General features: G+C 47.4%; 2 protein-coding genes across 3 annotated transcripts; one reads left to right on the forward strand and one right to left on the reverse strand.

The window, feature by feature from the left end:
- Positions 1-1639: 1639 nt before the first annotated feature.
- LOC308580932 (uncharacterized protein) lies at positions 1640-6046 on the reverse strand. The gene is made up of 4 exons (XM_081183243.1): positions 5947-6046; positions 5281-5397; positions 2408-3750; positions 1640-2136 (listed from the first exon to the last, which is right to left on the reverse strand). Exons 2-3 carry the CDS (start codon positions 5342-5344, stop codon positions 2627-2629), a joined length of 1188 nt encoding a protein of 395 aa, XP_081039369.1. The 5' UTR covers positions 5345-5397; positions 5947-6046; the 3' UTR covers positions 1640-2136; positions 2408-2626.
- Positions 6047-6839: 793 nt separating this feature from the next.
- Positions 6840-12075, forward strand: LOC308582024 (uncharacterized protein). 2 transcript variants are annotated; one of them, XR_014005453.1, is made up of 4 exons: positions 6840-7327; positions 9385-9485; positions 10317-11931; positions 11999-12075. XR_014005453.1 is itself a non-coding variant. In XM_081184827.1 (3 exons), the coding sequence occupies exons 1-3, from the start codon at positions 7272-7274 to the stop codon at positions 11702-11704; spliced, it is 1545 nt and encodes a 514-aa protein (XP_081040953.1). In that variant the 5' UTR covers positions 6840-7271; the 3' UTR covers positions 11705-12069. The 2 variants fall into 2 exon arrangements, 1 of the variants encoding a protein (XP_081040953.1); XM_081184827.1 differs by having other exon boundaries at positions 10317-12069.
- Positions 12076-19368: the final 7293 nt, after the last annotated feature.

Raw genomic sequence — 19368 nt, forward strand, 5'->3', positions numbered from 1 at the left:
TGCTGTAAGCTACCTAGAGTGGCTGGGGAAACCCAGCCAGATGGGTGGGGTATTAATAATAATAATAATAATAATAATAATAATAATAATAATAATAGCAATTGCACATAGCAGTGCATGCCAGAGACTAAACCTTTGAAGTCGCTGCAAGCGAGGAACCCTGTGTAGTTGTGTAGGCTACTAAAATAAGAATTTTGTGGGAACCCTAAGCATACTCCTGCAGACGGTGGTGGTTTCTGCTCCTGAGACTGCAAACATAAAGAGTCCTTATTGCTGGGTTTAGATGCAGAGATCCGTGAGTGTAATTTCTTTCACACAAGCACTTGTACATATGTAGAGAAATTGTGATCATTCTCTTTTCTTTCTTTTATTAATATTTTATTGAAAATAAAGTGATGTAAAGAAAAAGAGAAGAGAAAAAGGCACAAAAATGGGTAGGGACCCCCCCCCAAATATACAATATACAAAAAGCGCCCTAACCCACACATTCTTTTATAAATTTGATATTACTATCCTAATACATATGTAAATATTAATAGGCAACTACATTTTGTATAAACTTCCAAATACTGTTGTTATTTATCCAAAGAAAGTCTACGTCCAAGATCTAGGGCAGAGCTTTCCTAACTTTTCACGTTGGCGACACACTTTTTGGACATGCATCAGTTTGCAACACAGTGATTCAGTTTTGCAAGCAAACCCCTTTAGTTTGGAAAGTTCTGATCTAGGGTTTCTATCTCCTTTGTAGGTCAAGCATCCTGAAGCAAACTTTGCATAAAGGGAACCCTCAAAACAGCCTAGTTTCCACCTCTTTCTCAGTCTCCTGCAAAAGTACTTCTACACAACCCACAGGCACCCCCCCATTGCCTTGTCACATTGCAGGGGAGTCCAAAGTTTGATGCCCCTCCCACTTGCACAGCCTTCCGAAAGCTGGGGAAGTGAAGTGTTGGGATTTGGGAAGGAGGTGAGAGGCTCTGGCAGGGTGTGGTGTAGCGGTTAAGAGTGGTGGACTCGTAATCTGGTGAACCGGGTTCACTTCCCCGCTCCTCCACCTGCAGCTGCTGGGTGACCTTGGGCTGGTCACACTTCTTTGAAGTCTCTCAGCCCCACTCACCTCACAGAGTGTTTGTTGTGGGGGAGGAAGGGAAAGGAGAATGTTAGCTGCTTTGAGACTCCTTCGGATAGTGATAAAGCGGGATGCCAAATCCTAACTCTTCTTCCCTAAGCTGAGGAAATGCTTACTAGAGTTTGGGAAGGAGGTGGTGTGAGGGGCTGGGTTGAGGAGGAGTAGTGGAGACCCCATCCTGACCCTTTCAGGGAGGAGGAAGACAGTACAGATTTACAACGGGTTTGAGGTTACAACGGCTTAGAGGCAGATGGAGGAGGAGGAGGAGTTTGGATTTGATATCCCACTTTATCACTACCCTAAGGAGTCTCAAAGCGGCTAACAATCTCCTTTCCCTCCCTCCCCCACAACAAACACTCTGTGAGGTGAGTGGGGCTGAGAGACTTCAGAGAAGTGTGACTGGCCCAAGGTCACCCAGCAGCTGCATGTGGAGGAGCGGAGACGCGAACCCGGTTCCCCAGATTACGAGTCCACCACTCTTAACCACTACACCACACCCTACCACACTAGATGAGGGGGAAAGTTGGGAAATGATGGGAGAGGCAGAGCAGCAGCAGACTGATCAGTTGCCACTAGAAAGCATTCCAGACCCACCATCTCCCAGAACCCGGCGAGCCTTAAAAGTAGGAGAGCAAGGAGCTCAAAGACAGAGGACACTTAGCGCCACCCGTAGAGGAGGTGATGATGATGACGAGTAAGGAAGTGGGAGAGACTGGGGGTGGAGATTCACTCGGGACAACGCCATTATCCAAGAGGCTGGGTTTTATGGCCTCTCTCTGTAAGCTTGCGGGGGGGGGGGGAAAGGACTGTAAGAAACTTTTCCTTGTCTTTATACTTTCCTGGGCCAAGAGCTGCGGACAGCACCCTGACAGGTGGGAAGACTTTAGGACCCTCTCAGAGCCTTCATGCCTCCTTCCCACAGCCCAGCGCCTTGTTTACCTGGCTTTGGGAAGGCAGCAAGAGGGATGGGCGGGGGGACGTTGAATGTTGCCAAGGGCAAAAAAAAAGGCCTTAAGGCAGGGGTCCGGAGCCGCATGTGGCTCTTTTACACCTTTCCCGCGGCTCCGGGGCAGATACTAGCGAGGGGAGGAGGCGCATTGTGCGCCCCGACACTCCCCACTGTGGCGGGCGCTGTATGGCTGTGACATCGCATGGGGGCGGTGCGTGTGTTAGTCACACACCGTCCCGACGTCACCTTCCCGGTTTTGCGGCTCCCGGTTTTTTTCCCTTCGGAAACGGGTCCAAGTGGCTCTTTTTGTCTTAAAGGTTGCAGACCCCTGCCTTAAGGAATGAGACTGATGCTGTCACAAAAGTTCTTTCCACAATGAAGCATTTAAAGGGTTCCTCTCCAGTGTGTGTTATTGTAGGCATAGTCTATTCCTGTAAATAAACTTTCTCCCACATTCCCTGTTTCCAAATGGCTTCTGCCCAGTGTGTTCTCTAATGTAATGTAAGGTAAGCTGGGTGAGCTTACAGTAGTTTTTCGCACATTCCATGCAACTAAATGGTTCCTCCTGTGTGCGTCTGGTGATGCAAAGCAAGGCTTCCATTCTTCCTGAAGCGCTTCCCACATTTCGTACACTCAAATGGTTTCTCCCGTGTGTGTGTTGTCTGATGTAGAGTAAGGTGACCGGGCTGGCTGAAGCTTTTCCCACATTCCAGGCATTTAAATGGCTTCTCCCCGGTGTGGGTTCTGTAATGTAGAGTAAGGCGACTGGGACGTTGGAAGCTTTTCCCGCACTCGGTACATTTAAAGGGCTTCTCCCCTGTGTGAGTTCTCTGGTGTTGAGCAAGGCCGCTACTATCAGTGAAGCTCTTCCCACATTCCATGCACTGAAAGGGTTTATCCCCTGTGTGTATTCTCTGATGTGAAGTCAGGTTAATGAGCTGGCTGAATCTCTTCCCGCATTCCATGCATTTCAATGGCTTCTCCCCGGTGTGTGTTCTGTAATGTATAGTAAGGTGGCTGGGCTGCTTGAAACCCTTTCCGCACTCTGTACATTTAAATGGTTTTTCTCCTGTGTGGGTTCTTTGATGTTGAGTAAGGCCACTACTAACAGTATAGCTCTTTCCACACTCCGTGCATTTAAAAGGTTTCTCCCCCGTGTGAGTTCTCTGATGGGAAGTAAGGTGAGTGTTCCTACTGAAGGTTTTCCCACATTCCGTGCATTTAAATGGTTTCTCCCCAGTGTGTGTTCTCGTATGTGTAAGGAGGGTACTGCTCTCGCTGAAACTCTTTCCACAGTCCACACATTTAAACGGTTTCACCCCTGTGTGGGTTCTTAGATGTGTAAGAAGGCTCCAACTTGAGCTCAAGCTCTTTCCACACTCAGTGCACTTAAATGGCTTCTCCCCTGTGTGGCTTCTGCAATGCCTTTTAAAGTTTGATTCATATCTAAATATCTTCCCACACACCGGACATATTTTCTGGCTGCTTCCTTGTCCATCTTCCTGCAGGATTTGGGGTTCATGGGCATTAACCTCCAGAGACGGTGAGGATTTCTCTTCTCCGTGCTTCTGAAGTTCACTTTCATCTGCAACCATCTCTTTTCCTTCTTCAGCTGCAGGAGTTTCTGATGATAGCATAGATGTCTCCCTAGAATTCCCATTGTACCGCCCATCATCTGGGGTGAATTTTGAGAAAAAGAAAACGTTTTTGAATTTCCAGCAGAAAACAAAGGATTTCAAACTTTGTGTATATGGGTGCATTATTTAATGTTATTTGCAGACACCAAAAACTGGGTTTACCTTCTGAATATGCTGCCCTCCAGGAGGACAATATGAATTCTATCCTGGTCAATGTCCCACTTTACATCAGCAGTCTGTTCCCTTGCCTTCAGATCCTTCTGCAGCAGAGGTTTTCAAACTTTTTTGGGCCCAGAATTCTCCCAACCAACTGCAATCTTTCTGCAGCACCCCTGTGGGGCTCAGGAGCCCAGTTATGCCACCCCTTGCCTGCAGAGCTGGCAGCCCCTCACCCTTTTTTGAACACCCTCCTCTCCTCTCCCTTCTCCTTGGGAGACCTCTGGGCAGCTGCTGTTGCCTGGCCAGGTCCCTGAGCTGCCCCACTTCCTTGCACTGCCTCCCCACACTGCCCCACAGGGGCCTGGGAAGCACCCTTTGGCCAGCCCCAGAGGGACCATTCACCTGGTGAGCTGGTAGCCAGGGCTGCTGCCACAAACAGCTGTGCAAGCCTTTGGGAGGGAGGGAGGGAGGGAAGGAAGGAAGGAAGAAAGGAAGGAAAGAAAGAAAGAAAAAGAATGAGGTGGGTGTTGCCCAAGGCACCCTAGGGTGCCAGGGCACACTGGTTGAAAACCACTGCACTGCACAAAGACAGGACTGAACCTTAGAATTTCTACATCCGAAGACTGTGTTCTAACACTGATCTCTGGGTTTTCCTCAAAGGGAGAGAGTGGCTCATGCTTAACGCTACCCAAGTTTGCTACTTTGTGCTCTTCCCTTTTCTGTACAGTGGTACCCCGCAAGACGAACGCCTCGGAAGACGAAAAATTCGCTAGACGAAGGAGTTTTTCGTTTTCTTAGCCGCTTTGCAAGACGCATTTCCCTATGGGCTTGCTTTGCAAAACGAAGCTTGCCCCGCAAGCTCCGGGGATAGCGGGGAAGCGCAGCACGTCTTCCCCGCTGTCCCCGGACCTCTTCTGAAGCAAGGGGCGGCGGAGAGAAGATCGCTTCTCCCCGTTGCCAGCCCCGCAATCTCCGGGGACAGAGGGGAAGACGCGCGCGCCTTCCCCTCTCTCCCCGGACCCCTTTTGAACCAAGGGGCGGCAACGGGGAGAAGTGATCTTCTCCCCTCCGCCCCTTGCTTCAAAAGAGGGGACAGAGGGGAAGGCGCACGCGCCTTCCCCTCTGTCCCCGGAGATTGCGGGGCAGGCAACGGGGAGAAGCAATCTTCTCCCCGCCGCCCCTTGCTTTAAACAGGTCCGGGGACAGAGGGGGAGGCGCGCGGCGCTTCCCCTCTGTCCCCGGACGGTCTCCATAGGAACGCATTGATTGATTTTCAATGCATTCCTATGGGAAATTTTGCTTCGCAAGACAAAAAACTCGCAAGAAGAAAAAACTTGCAGAACGAATTAATTTCGTCTTGCGAGGCACCACTGTATAGCCTTTTCCCTTGATGGTTCAAAAATCTGTACCTGCCAATCTCTCTCCTTCCCCAGAGGCCGGGAGAATTGGTTCTTCTCTTTCCAGCGAAGACATCAAGTCTGCTTTGAGAATGTCTTTCCAGGAAACACAGCAGGCCGAGTCTTTTCCTGAGAACAAAAAATCCAGGGATCCAAAGTAAACCCATTGCATTGCTCTTTGAAACCACCCTAGAAGCCAAGACCACAGCGCGGCGCCCCCCCCCCCCATTTAAACCCATCAGGCTTTCTGATGACCTTGGACATTCAAAGCTCCGGGGGCGCAAAAGTCTCGTGCAACTCCCCCACCCTCACCAGCAATTCTAACACCCCGCCCCCCCCCCAGCAAGGCTGTTTTCCCCATTGCGAGTTTCTCCTGTCCGGGCTGCATGTTTCCCCCTCCCATCAGAAGGCTACGCCTTTCTTTTCCGAGCTGGGGGGGGGGTTGCTTTTAAAGGGGGGAGGGGGTCCTTGCATGCATTGGCGATCCTGCAGCACCCTGGGCCGCACGAGGCAAGTGCACAGCGCGGATCATCCACGACCCCACCCCGTGCATTTCCCGGGGAAAAGTGCTCCGCGTGGGAGGTGGGGGGGAGGTGTTTCTCCTTCATTACCCCTCAAACAAACCCTCCTTGGGTTCCCTCCCCCGTCTTTCCTTTCACTGCCCCACAAAAGTCGCACCTCGGCGCTTTGCAGCCTCTCCTCCGCGCGCGCGCTTCCCCAGGGCGCTTCTGCAACGCCGCCGCCTTTGAATGGCAATTTCCTGCTTCTCCGGGAAGCAGAGCCCGGCCGGGTCAGTCGCCCAGTGGAGGACCGAGTGCCCCCCTCCTCTTTGCCTACCGCTGGTTGCAACTTCCCCCCATTTAATGTGGGAAAGAAGAAAAATACATCTCCTTTCGCATCCATCTGGCGCTCGGTTCCTCCATGAAGGCGCGCTGAGGATTCATCCAGCCCCCACACATCCCGGTGTTGTATTTTAGCGCAGGGAGCTTGAGGGTGGGGAGGGAGCTTGAGGGTGCGGGGGGGGGGCACGTTCCCCAAATGGGGGAGAGAGAGCTGGAAATGCCCCTGTGCAAAGGACCATAGGGGATCTTCAAAGTGGCGCAGCGTTTGCATTGCAAGATCATATTTGGGTCCCTGTCCCCTGCACAGCTCAGTCTCCCCTGGGTGGGGGGTGTTATTCAGCTTGGGAGGGAAAGGGCACATTCCTGAAAGAGAAGCAGCCTGGGGAGGAGGCGGAGGTACCTGCGATCTTCCCCCGGTGCTGTTTTTAAGGGCTGCAGCTGGGGAGTCCTTTTGCAGGCTCCCCAAATCTCCCGAGAAGGAAGAGAGCTGGAAACGTCGCATGACCAAAGAATTGCAGAGTTGGAAGGGACACCGAGGACCATCTAGTCCAACCCAGTGGCGTAGTGTGGGGGGTGCAGGGGGGGGGCCGGCCGCACCGGGCGCAACATCTGGGGGTTAGCGTTAGGGGGCGCAAATCCATGGGTTAGGGGGCGCAAATCCACGGGTTAGGGGGCGCAAATTACTTGCCTTGCCCCGGTGCTGACAACCCACGCTACGCCACTGGTCCAACCCCCTGCAGTTCAGAGGAATCTCAGCGCAGGATGGGGAAAGCCTGGCCAGATGTGTCCCGTCCCCCCACCAGCGTTGCTTTCTGCAGCCTCCAGCACATGGATAGGCAAACTAAGGCATGAATAGAATGTGTCCTTTTATTTAAAATGCATCTCTGGGTTATTTGTGGGGCGTAGGAATCCGTTCATTCCCCCCTCCAAAATAGTCTGGCTCCCCACAAGGTCTGAAGGACAGTGGATGGCCCCCCTGCTGAAAAGGTTTGCTGACCCCTGCACAACGTCAAGGGAGTAGTAGCAAGAGGAAAGGAGGTGCACGTAGCTCCTGCCTCTCAGTCCTCCCACTGGACAGCCGAGCCGAGCTGTGGTTTCCTAGAGAGGCAGGAAGCTGCCGTGGCAAGGGGAGTGGGGCTGTTGGAAGCCCCTCCATATGCAATGAGAGAGGACGAGTCTTGGAGAGAGGGAGGCTGGAGCGCGCAGAGGACAAAGAGGTGCAATGCATGGGGGTGGCGTGGGGGTTAGGGGGAAGGAGGAAAGAACCCCCCACCACCACTCCATAGGCATAGCCAGGAGGGGTTGCAGCTGCGCCCCGCCCCCCTAAATCGAGCAAATAAATAAAAATACTTAACTAGAAGTAGAAATTGTAAATAGGTGGTTTTTTTAAAAAAAAAATTATTAACAATTTCAACATAACAAATTATTTTAAAAATCATCTTCATTATTCCCCCTTTTCCCCCTCCCACCTCCCCAACAAACCCTCCCCCCCTCCCCCCAGACTTTCCTCAGCTCCTCTCTCTGATTTCTCAACTCATATTATTCTCTGCACGCTGTAAAATTGTATACAGCCTTATCTGTCTACTATATTAACCCTCAATAAATTTGTGCATGTTTATTTAAAAACCTGCCATGGAGTCCAGTTCATTTTGTTGTCTTTTAAAATGATTTGTAAAAAGTTCCCTTTCATCTTCAAAGCCACAAAAATTGTAGATAGGTTTTGGAGCACTTGGGGTCAAAAGGAAGCAATTTGAAACAACACCGCTGGAGACTTTTCATTTGGAATCTGCTAGGCAATAGCCAGGCCGAGGATGATGACAGGGTGTGTGTGTGTGTGTGTGTGTGTGTGTGTCTGTGTCTCCTGCTCCCCACCCCCTCAACATAAATCCTGGCTACGCCCATGCCTCAGGGTGTGGGGTCTGATTTATGCAATTCGGCTGCAAGGTGTGGGACAAACTGCTGCAGAAATTGCACACGGCAAAATCCTCTTGGAAGCCACTCAATATCCCCAGGGGCATATTCAGCTTGGGTAGGGGGACCAGATTGAAATTGAAAATTGAAATACTTTACAGTGGTGCCTCGCAAGACAAAATTAATCCGTTCCGCGAGTCTCTTCGTCTAGCGGTTTTTTCGTCTTGCGAAGCAACCCGCTTAGCGGATTAGCGCTATTAAAGGCTTAGCGGCTATTAAAGGCTTAGCGGCTATTAAAGGCTTAGCGGATTAGCGGCTAAAAGGCTATTAGCGGCTTATCAGCTTAGAAAAAGGGGGGAAGCGGGAAAAAATCGGAACACTCGCAATACGTTTTCGTCTTGCAAAACAAGCCCATAGGGAAAATTGTCTTGCGAAGCAGCTCAAAAACGGAAAACCCTTTCGTCTAGCGGGTTTTCCATCTTGCGAGGCATTCGTCTTGCGGGGCACCACTGTATTGTCACTTATACACCTTGTATACAGTGAGATTACACGAGCACCCCCCACTCAGCTTAGTCTTAATTCCCCTCGTTTACTGACGCACACCCCCAAACCTGTAAGTTACTTGCCCTGTTGTTATCTTTTCATTCAGCAGCCTAACAGCCCACGGATAGAAGCTGTTCTTTACCCTGTTGGTGCGACTAATCACCAGATGCATTGGTGAAGAGGAATTAGCATTTGGGAGTGGGGTGAGGACAACAAGAACAAGAACAATTTATTTATACCCCGCCCATGTGGCTGGGTTTCCCTAGGCACTCTGGGTGGCTCCCAACAGAATATTACTAAAAAAGCAATAAAAGATCAAACATTAAAAACTTCCCTAAGCAGAACTGCCTTCATATGTCTTCTTGAAGTAAGGATTGACATGCTGGCCTGTGCTGTTTTTAGAGAGCTCACATAGGCTTAGCCAGGGGGCTGCAACTGCTCCCCCTAAATCAAGTAAATAAATAAAAATGCTTAACTAACTGACCAATTGCATCACAGATAACTCAGTTCTAGCCCCCTAACTTATTCCCTGCTTATTCCCCCTGAAATAAATCCTGGCTACGCCCACGCGAACTCATAGAGTGTTTACATGATTCCTCCCATAATATTTAGTTTCATCAGACTCTTAAATAAAAAAGGGAGTTCCTGGCCATGTTTGCCTCCTGATGGGAGCAAGTTCCATAGTTTGACTCTGTGCTTCATGAAGAAGTGCTTCCTTTCTTTTCCCTAAATCTTCCAACGTTCAGCTTCATGGGGTTCTCGTGAGCTCTAGTGTTGGGAGAGAGGGAGAAGAAAAATTCTGTATATTCTCTTTTTTCAGGGTCAAAGAGGTGGCTGTGCATTTCACCGAAGAGGTATTGGGTCCTGCTGGATCCAGACCAAAGATCATGGAGCCGAATTATGAGACACAGTCCTCTCTAGGTAAGGACACATTCCCCCCGCCCTACCCCCATTCCTTGATTGCAAGATGTTTGGGGCATATTCCCCATTTATTATTTGTACCCCGCCCATTTGGCTGGGTTTCCCCAGCTACTTTGGGCGGCTCCCAACAGAATATTAAAAAAACATTAAAAACTCCCCTAAACAGGGCTGCCTTCAGATGTCCTCTAAACGTCTGGTAGTTGTTTTTCTCTTTGACATCTGGTGGAAGGGTGTTCCACAGGGCGGGTGCCGTTACTGAGAAAGCCCTCTGCCTGGTTCCATGTAACTTGACTTCTCGCTAGGGAACCGCCAGAAGGCCCTCGGCGCTGGACCTGGCGCTCTATGTGGGGCTACCTTTGAAGGTGACCTGGAAACTACAACTAATCCAGAATGCGGCAGCTAGACTGGTGACTGGGGGCGGCCGCCGAGACCACATAACACCGGTCCTGAAAGACCTACATTGGCTCCCAGTACATTTCCGAGCACAATTCAAAGTTTGGTGCCAACTTTAAAGCCCTAAATGGCTTCAGCTTTGTACACCCCCATCATACAAACTGGACATTGATAACTGACTCCAATGGCCTTCTGGCTGTTCCCTCACTGTTTAATAGGTTATTGTATTTTGGTGTTCTGTTGGAAGCCGCCCAGAGTGGCTGGGGAAACCCAGACAGATGGACAGGGTAATAATAATAATAATAATAATAATAATAATAATAATAATAATAATAATAATAATAATATCAGAGAAGCAGCAAATTGGGGTCAACCTGTGATAATATCCCATGCTTCTACCTTGAAGTTCATACGTATATTTTTTTCCTCAACCCCCAGGAAATGATGCATTGAGCAGTGAGAAATATATGGAAAAATATTTGGTGTCACTGGAAAAAGCCGAGCATGAATCAGGAAAAAAGATGCTTGGAAATCAAAGAGGACCAAAAAGGGATGAGAGAAACCACTCAGAGGATAGGAGGGAGGAGGTCCCTGCTTCCCAGAGTGCTGTTGTCCAGGAAACCCTGATCCAACAGGAAGACCACAAAAGGAACAGCAGAAAAACATGCCTGGTGTGTGGGAAAACATTTAGACATCAATCGAACTTAAATATACATTGCAGAATCCACACAGGAGAGAAACCATATACATGCACCGAGTGTGGGAAGAGCTTCAATCTGACAAGCAACCTTACTAGACATAAAAACACACATACAGGTGAGAAGCCGTATAAATGTATGGAGTGCGGGAAGTGCTTCAGTGACAGCAGTAGTCTCAATCGACATCAAGCCACCCATGCGGAGGAGAAACCGTATGCTTGCATGAATTGTGGAAAGAGCTTTTGTGTGAGGAGCAGCCTCCTTTTACACCAAAGAACACACACAGAGGAGAAACCATTTAAATGTGCCGAGTGTGGAAAGAGCTTCATTGAGGTCAGTAGCCTTACTAAACATCAGAGAATCCACAGAGGGGAAAAGCCATTTAAATGCAAGGAGTGTGGAAAGAGCTTCAGTCAGAGCGGTAACCTGATGTTACATCAAAGAACACACACGGGAGAAAAGCCATGTCAGTGTACCGAGTGCGGAAAGTGCTTCCGTAGCAGCAGCAGCCTTACTTTACATCAGAGAATCCACACGGGGGAGAAACCGTATACATGCATTGAGTGTGGGAAAAGCTTCAGTGCTCGTAGTAGCTGTACTTCACATCAGAGAACGCACACAGAGGAGAAGCCGTTTAAGTGTGTGGAGTGTGGGAAAAGCTTTAGTCAGAGCAGTAGCCTGACGACACATCAGAGAACACACACAGGGGAGAAGCCGTACAAATGTGTCAGCTGTGGGAAGTGCTTCAACGACAGCAGTGGCCTTACTTTACATCAAAGGACCCACACAGGGGAGAGACCCTTTAAATGCACGGTGTGCGGGAAAAGCTTCAGTCTGAGTAGTAACCTTAGCAGACATCAAAAAACACACACGGGAAAGAAGGCGTATAAATGTATGGAGTGTGGAAAGTGCTTTATTGACAGCAGTGCTCTTACTTTACATCAGAGAACGCACACAGGCGAGAAACCATTTAAATGCACAGTGTGTGGAAAGAGCTTCAGTGCAAATAGTCGGCTTGCTAGACATCAGAGAATACATACGGGAGTGAAAAAATGGTGTGGGAAAAGCTTCGGTGACAAAGCAAACCTTTCAGGACATCAGAAAACCCACGCAGGTGAAAACCCGTAAAACTGCATGGAGTGTGGACATTGGAAGACTTCCTAAACATTAAAGCACACAGTGGCGAAGTTATGGAAAGGTATGAAGTGTGGAAAAAGCCATGTGAGCACCAGCCTTCTTCAACATCTGAGAACCCTTGGAGGAAAGAAACCCTATACATGTAAAGAATATGGCTAATTTCTATGTTACAAGAGGAGTGATTTGGCCACAGTGACATATGCTTTAGTTACACCCAGGTTCAATTACTGGAATGGGCACTGCCTTTGAAAAGTGCTCCAAAACTTCAACTGACTCAAATATCAGCAGCCAGAATTTCAGCTGGTAACCAAACAGTTAAACCTCTGTGTTGCAAACAATTATCGTAATATCCAAGGCAATACAGAACACTGAACAGTATGAAATATATGAAATGCACTCTCTGCAAAACCAAATAAACAGAAATCTTATACATCTCTGAAAGTCACAAAATATGCACTCTTGATGGATTCTCTTGAAAACATAGAACCAAATGACAGTCTTATAAGTCTCTGAAAGTCTTTGTAGACTATGCAAATTTCTGAAAGAAACAATGGGTCAGATTCTTATCTGGTGAAAACAAGCCGTAAAGCTTTGTTTTATGACGTCCAACGCTGCCAAAGTAGTCCACAAACAGACGTAGTGAACAGTGATTCCGGATATACCCACTGTTACGTGGAATTCTTCAGCACAGCAGAAGGATACAGAAATGCTTCATAAACCGATCTACAGTGGTACCTCAGGTTACATACGCTTCAGGTTACATATGCTTCAGGTCACAGACTCCGCTAACCCAGAAATAGTGCTTCAGGTTAAGAACTTTGCTTCAGGATGAGAACAGAAATTGTGCAGCGGCATCAGGGCGTCAGCAGGAGGCCCCATTAGCTAAAGTGGTCCCTCAGATTAAGAACAGTTTCAGGTTAAGAACGGGCCTCCGGAACGAATTAAGTACTTAACCCGAGGTACCACTGTATATGGTGAATGGAATTGTATAGCAACAATTGCTATGGAGTAGTGGTCATAAAGTTATGTAACCGCTGCTACTGACTGCATGTTGCAAGAAACCATCAAGAGAGCATATTTTGTGACTTTCAGAGATTTATAAGATTTTCAGCTAGGGCTGGTTATAGCCTGGGGAACATACGACTCCCTCGTTACAACAGCTCCACCAAGAATACCAGTCTGTTTTGGGCACAAGTGCTGGTTTTGAACTATATATGACTCATGTCCAAGCTATCTGAATGACTGTGTTCCCTCATTTGAAACTGCCCAGGTTCTGAGGTCTTCAAGGGATGCCCTTCTCTTGGCTCCACCAGCCTCACAGGCTCCTTGGACAAAATAAAAAAAATCCTTCCAGTAGCACCTTAAAGACCAACTAAGGTAGTTCTTGGTATGAGCTTTTGTGTGCATGCACACTTCTTCAGATACACTGAAACAGAAGTTGCCAGATCCTTCTATATAGTGAGAAGGTGGGGAGGGGTATTACTCAGAAAGGTGGTGGGAATGGGAGATTGGCAGATAGCTGAGATGAGCCTGTTGACGACTCTTAACGACTGTAATAGGTCTTACAGGAAAAGGCAAGGGGTGAGAAGGTGAGAAATGGCTTAGTCATGTATAATGAGATAAGAATCCAGTGTCTCTGTTAAGAAATAGACTTCAGAAATAGACTGGAAAGAGAAGCTGCTGAATTGCAACTCATTACCAAACTTAAAACCATGGAGAGACCTGGTCTGAACAGAGACATTGGATTCTTATCTCACTATACATGACTAAGCCATTTCTCACCTTCTCACCCCTTGCCTTTTCCTGTAAGACCTATTACAGTCGTTAAGAGGTATTTAAATTGTGGGAAATGGTTTGTGAAGAAATTGCCAAAAATACTCAAAGACAGTGGTACCTTGGTTTACAGCCATAATCCGTTCTGAAGGTCCGGTTGTAAACTAAAACAGGTTGTAACCCAAGGCACGCTTTCACCAATGGGGTCTCCAAAAAAAGGGGGGATGTAATTTTAAAAAAAGGTTGTAATCCAAAAAAAGGGACACACACTTCCGGGTTTGACGTGGTTGTAATCCTAAATGGTTGTAATCCAAAACGGTTACAAACCAAAGTACCACTGTATCCCATCCCAACTTTACCACAGATTTGTTTACAAAATCTATGGCACAATCAGCTGAAAGGGTTCAGCTCCCAGGAACTTTTAATGTGGATGCTTTTGATGGCCAGAATTTCATTTGCCCCCAAATGGAAAAGCTTATGGGACTGGCAACTTTTAATTTGGTCTGAAGTTTAGCGCTAACTGGAAAAAATAGCACGTGCCAATGGCTCCGAGGGTCATGCATGGTTTGATATGATTTTTATCATGCATACAACAAATACAGATACAGTGGTACCTCATAATAAAAAAATTCCTTCCAGTAGCACCTTAAAGACCAACTAAGTTAGTTCTTGGTATGAGCTTTCGTGTGCATGCACACTTCTTCAGATACGAAAGCTCATACCAAGAACTAACTTAGTTGGTCTTTAAGGTGCTACTGGAAGGAATTTTTTAATTTTGACTATGGCAGACCAACACGGCTACCTATCTGTAAGTGGTACCTCATGTTACAGACGCTTCAGGTTACAGAGTCCGCTAACCCAGAAATAGTGCTTCAGGTTAAGAACTTTGCTTCAGGATGAGAACAGCGTCAGCAGGAGGCCCCATTAGCTAAAGTGGTGCTTCAGGTTAAGAACAGTTTCAGGTTAAGAATGGACCTCCGGAACGAACTAAGTACTTAACCTGAGGTACCACTGTACACAGGACTCCCATCTCTAGAAGATTGGCATTTCTCATGGTCCTAACCTGATTTAAGTCTCTTCCAGATATACTGTGCTGCCTTTTTTTGTATTTGTACTTCCATTATTATTATTTTAATCTTTATTAATTTAAATTACACACATATACCGAGAATTTACAATCTCAACTACAAAAAGAAAATTTAAGAAAAAAGAAGAAAATACAGAAAAAAGACGAAAAGGCAGATTTATGTGCATAAAAAACCCTTAATCTTCCTAATTAATAGTTAAATAAACACTTAAATAAAAAAGACTTCTGACAAAACAAGTCTTCCAATCATTCTCATTGTACTGTTTATACTGTCGTCGTTTTCCCCGCACGGTTTTATATTCTTTAATATTGTTCCCGTCTACTCCACAAACAGTATTTGTTGTGTTTACAAGTATCACTCGGGTTTTGCTAATATGGTGTGGTTGGTACGATATGATCTTCTATAATCCTTAAATATTCTCCATTCTCCAAACATTTTCTGGTTCAATACTCCCCTAACTCTTCCCGTCAGTTTTGCTAGTTGTAAATATTCTAACAGTAGCATCTGCCAATCTGTGATTGTCGGTATTGTTTCGTTTCCCCGCTTCCTTGCCACAAGAAGACTTGCTGCTGTGGTGGCACACATGAACAGTGATCTTATGTCTTTTTTTAATTTCTAATGGTAAAATGCCTAAAAGAAAGATCTCTGTGATTTTTTTTTTTTTAAAGTGAGTCTGAATAATTTCCTGAATTCATTATAGATATTATCCCAGAATTCCCTAACTTCCGTTATTTTTATTGGGTCGATTTCTTTGACTTCCATTATAATCATAATAAATTCATACCTGTACAATATTCACTTCACAGACACAACTAAGGAACTTTAACAGCAAGAGGAATCCAAGCTTAGATTGGCAATGTCAATCACAGCTGAGAGGAGGAGGGAGGGCGCTTGGGAGACGCCCCCCCCCCAGCCTCAATTACCCGCCGCCTGATTTTAAAAAGACAGGCCAGCCTGCCTCCTGCTGACAATTAGGAATTATATGATAATAATTTATTATTTATACCCTTCCCATCTGGCTGTGCTTCCCCAGCCACCCTGGGCGGCTTCCAACAAAATATTAAAAGAGAGTAATGCATCAAACAAGTGGATTCCAGAAGGAAAAAAGCTGGGAAGAACGGGGTGCACAATATATGGGGTGGGGGTGGAGACCGCCAGACAAACACGGGTGAAACCAGGCTTTCTTTCACCCGGGTCAAAGACTCAGTTCAGCACCCCCAGACATGTTCTTTTGCACACAGAAAAGTTTTCCATGTACTCATCCACACTGCTAAACCAATTCGTTCTTAAAGGGCATAAAAAGTAGGCAATGTATTATTCGAGTTCAAAGTTTTATTTTTTTTAATAGTATTTTTTAGATCTCCAGCATAACAAAATATCCAACATAACTTATATTTTTTATTTTTAAAAAATCATTTTCACCTTTTACAAATATTTCAACAAGAAAGACAAAAGATTTTTATTTCTGCATACTGTAATCAGTTCAGATATATTTACTAATTTCCCCTTACCTTCCCCTTCATTATTTCTTACTGCACGTGTTTATATCAGTCCCGCTAATGTTTCAATTGGTTTCTCCCCTGTGTGTGTTCTGTAATCTGCATTGGGCATCAGAAGCTCTTTCAACAGTCCATGCACTTAGTGGTTTCTCCCCTGTGTGTGGTTCTTGTAATGCCTGTTTAGAAAACATCTAAATATTTTCCCACACGTGAGACACATTCTCTGGCTGTTTCCTTGGTCATCTTCTTGCAGGATTTGGGGTTAAAGGACATTAGCACCCTGAGAAAGTGAGGATTTCTCTTTTCCATGTTTTATACGTTTTCTTTGATTTGCAACCATTCCGCCGCAGGGGTTTCTGACGACAGCATAGAATCCCCATTATTCTGCCCATCATCTGGGGTGAGGGTTGAGAAAAAGAAAACATTTTTGAATTTCCAGCAGAAAACAAAGGATTTTGCGCTTGTTTGACCGTTTGTATGGGTATATTATTATTGCATGTCTACATTCCCCACTTTTATTTATGCACACCTGAAACTGAGTTTACCTTCTGAATATGCTGCCCTCCAGGAGGACAATATGAATTCTATGCTGGCCAATATCCCACTCGACAGATGTGCCTTTATATCCCTTTGCAGGGTTTCAGATCGGGACTTTGGTGATCACAAGGATAGGACTGAACCTAGGAATTTCTACCTGCAAAGTGTTGGGATACTGCCAGGGAGATATAGTCCATCATGGCCCCAAGCCGGCTGTAGTCCCTGTAGTCATGCAGTATGAGCTTTTAGCGACACGAGTTCTCTGGAATACTGTTTCTCAGGCGGCTAGTCCTGGTCTTTATAACCCTGTACCTTCTTTCAGAAGGCAGAAGCCAAAAGAGATTATTTCCGGGGTGCCCACTATCCTGCGCCATCTCTGCAGCTTTCTTATGGCACCTGGCAGCATAGATTTGATCCAAGGTGGGAAGAGTGCACCCAATTATTCTCTCCGCAGTCTTTACAACCCTGGACAGCCTTGTTTTTTCCCTGACCGTGCAGCTCCCAAACCACACACAGACCATAAGTTAATACACTCTCCACAGTACAATGGTAATATGCCACCAACAGGTCCTTTGAGAGATTACTCTTCTGGAGCCAGTGTTGCAAAGGGTGTTAAAACACTCACAAGGCAACGAACACAGACAATTGAAGAAGTGGAAAAATTGCTTTTAATATGGATAACTGAAAAACAGCTGTCCGGTGACAGCATTTCTCCAAGCATAATTTGTGAAAAAGCTTTAAGCTTGCATGCCAACCTCATCAAAAACATCCCTGGAGGAAGTGCTGAGGGTGAGATTTTCAAGGCAAGCAGAGGGTGGTTTGAAAAGTTTAAGACGAGAAGTGGCATCCACAGTGCGGTGAGACATTGTGAAGCCGCCAGTGCCAACAAATTAGATGCCGACCGGTTTGTTTTGGAATTTAAAGATTGAGTCGAGTTGCAGGGCTTCGTTCCCCAGCAAGTTTTTAGCTGTGACGAGACAGGTCTCTTTTGGAAGAAAATGCCAAAGAGGACCTACATAACAAAGGAGGAGAAAGCATTGCCAGGGAACAAGCCCATGAAAGACAGGCTGACCCTTTTATTTTGTGCGAATGCAAGCGGAGATTTTAAGCTGAAGCCTTTGCTAGTCTACCATTCTGAGAACCCCAGGGCGTTTAAGAAAAACAACGTCCCTTCCAACCAGGCAATTCTATGATGCTACCTGGAGACAGTGGCGTAGTGTGGGGGGTGCAGGGGGAGCCGGCCTCACCGGGCGCAACATCTGGGGGGGCGCGCTCGCACTCGCAGCTCTCTGCCCCTACCTGGCTCACTCACTCTCTCTCACTGCAGTGCTGGCTGTGCGAATCCGATCCGAGCCGCTGGGTCGCCGCCCACTGTGGAGGGGGTGGGTGCCAGGCGTGCGGTGCGGAGAGAGAGCGAGGGACTATCTGGGGGAGGGACAGTGCAGCGGCCGCCCAGCGCAGCGCTGAGCGCGGGAGAGAACCACACCAACCCAGCCCAGGCAGCAGCAAGAAGAAGCTGGCAGCGGTGGCAGGTTAGGGGGCGCAAATTACTTGCCTTGCCCCGGGTGCTGACAACCCACGCTACGCCACTGCCTGGAGACCCCAGGAGGTGAGCCAGAGACTTTCTGCACGCAGAGCAGAGGCTCCACACCAGTCCTTTTCTTATGCGTGCTAGAAGGGACCAAATCCTGGGTGGTCTCCTGCCCTCCCCACCCAGCACAGACCCCCCCCTCCTTTCCCAACCAGCACCTGCCTTCCTCCTTCCCCCCAGAGCCATCCTGCTTCGCCTTCCGTCGGATGCGCATCCTCTCCCGCCTTCCCTCCCAAATCCGTTTCTCCAGCCTCGCCTCGTTTCCTGGGGAGCCGCTGCACGACCATCCTTCGCGCCCACTGCAACTTTCTTTGAGCAGAATTTTTTGGGGATGGTCCCATGCATCTCCCCCACCCCCCACTCCAAGATCCCCTTTCTGGAACCGTCCCTTTCCTTCCCCTCTTTTCCTAACCATGGGCAGGCGGAAACAGCATATCCTGCGCGCAGCACAATCGCATTCTTCCCAGTTTTTCAGATGGAGAAGGGGACGCGCGCTCTTTCACGTTCCTGCCCCTCCCTCGGAAGTCCCCTCTAAGACTGCAAAGAGGAAGGGGAGGGGACCTGGCTGAAATAGAAGGGGAGATTCTAATCTAAGAGTTTATTCAGGGATCCCTCTGTTGTGCAAAGAAGCAATTAAAAGCAGGGAATTGCATGGATTCCGTGATCTCCTTTATGACGCAGGAATAAGTCCTACTCTTTTGTCATCCATCTACAAGTTGCAAGGAGAATGTGGGACGCCGTTGGGACAAAGGAAGGCAATGCACAATGACTAAAAACGTTTCTAAACAAATTTCTAAACAAATGCCACGAATCCTAGCGCACTAGAAACGGTCAAGGGTCTGTGCAAAGGAGCGATCTATGGCTCAAAACTTACATCGCATCAAATAATCCACACAGGAGAGAAATGATATAGATGTTTGGAGTGCAGAAGGAACTTTGCACATGGAATTAGCCTTACTTTACGCAAGATGCTTGGAATATGGAAAGAGTTTCCGCCAGAACTCATATTGGTGAAAAGCCATATAAAAGTTTGGAGTGTGGAAAGAGCTTCAGCAACGCTCGGACTGCGGATGGGGGGCGGGCTCTTCCCTCCTTGACGTCAACCGCCCCTCCCCCAAATGCAAATCCTCCTTCTCCCGCCCCGCATCTCCCAGTCCCATTTTATTG

This window comes from Podarcis bocagei (assembly GCF_964188305.1).
Source record: "Podarcis bocagei genome assembly, chromosome: 2".
In the NCBI taxonomy this organism is placed as follows: Eukaryota; Metazoa; Chordata; class Lepidosauria; order Squamata; family Lacertidae; genus Podarcis; species Podarcis bocagei.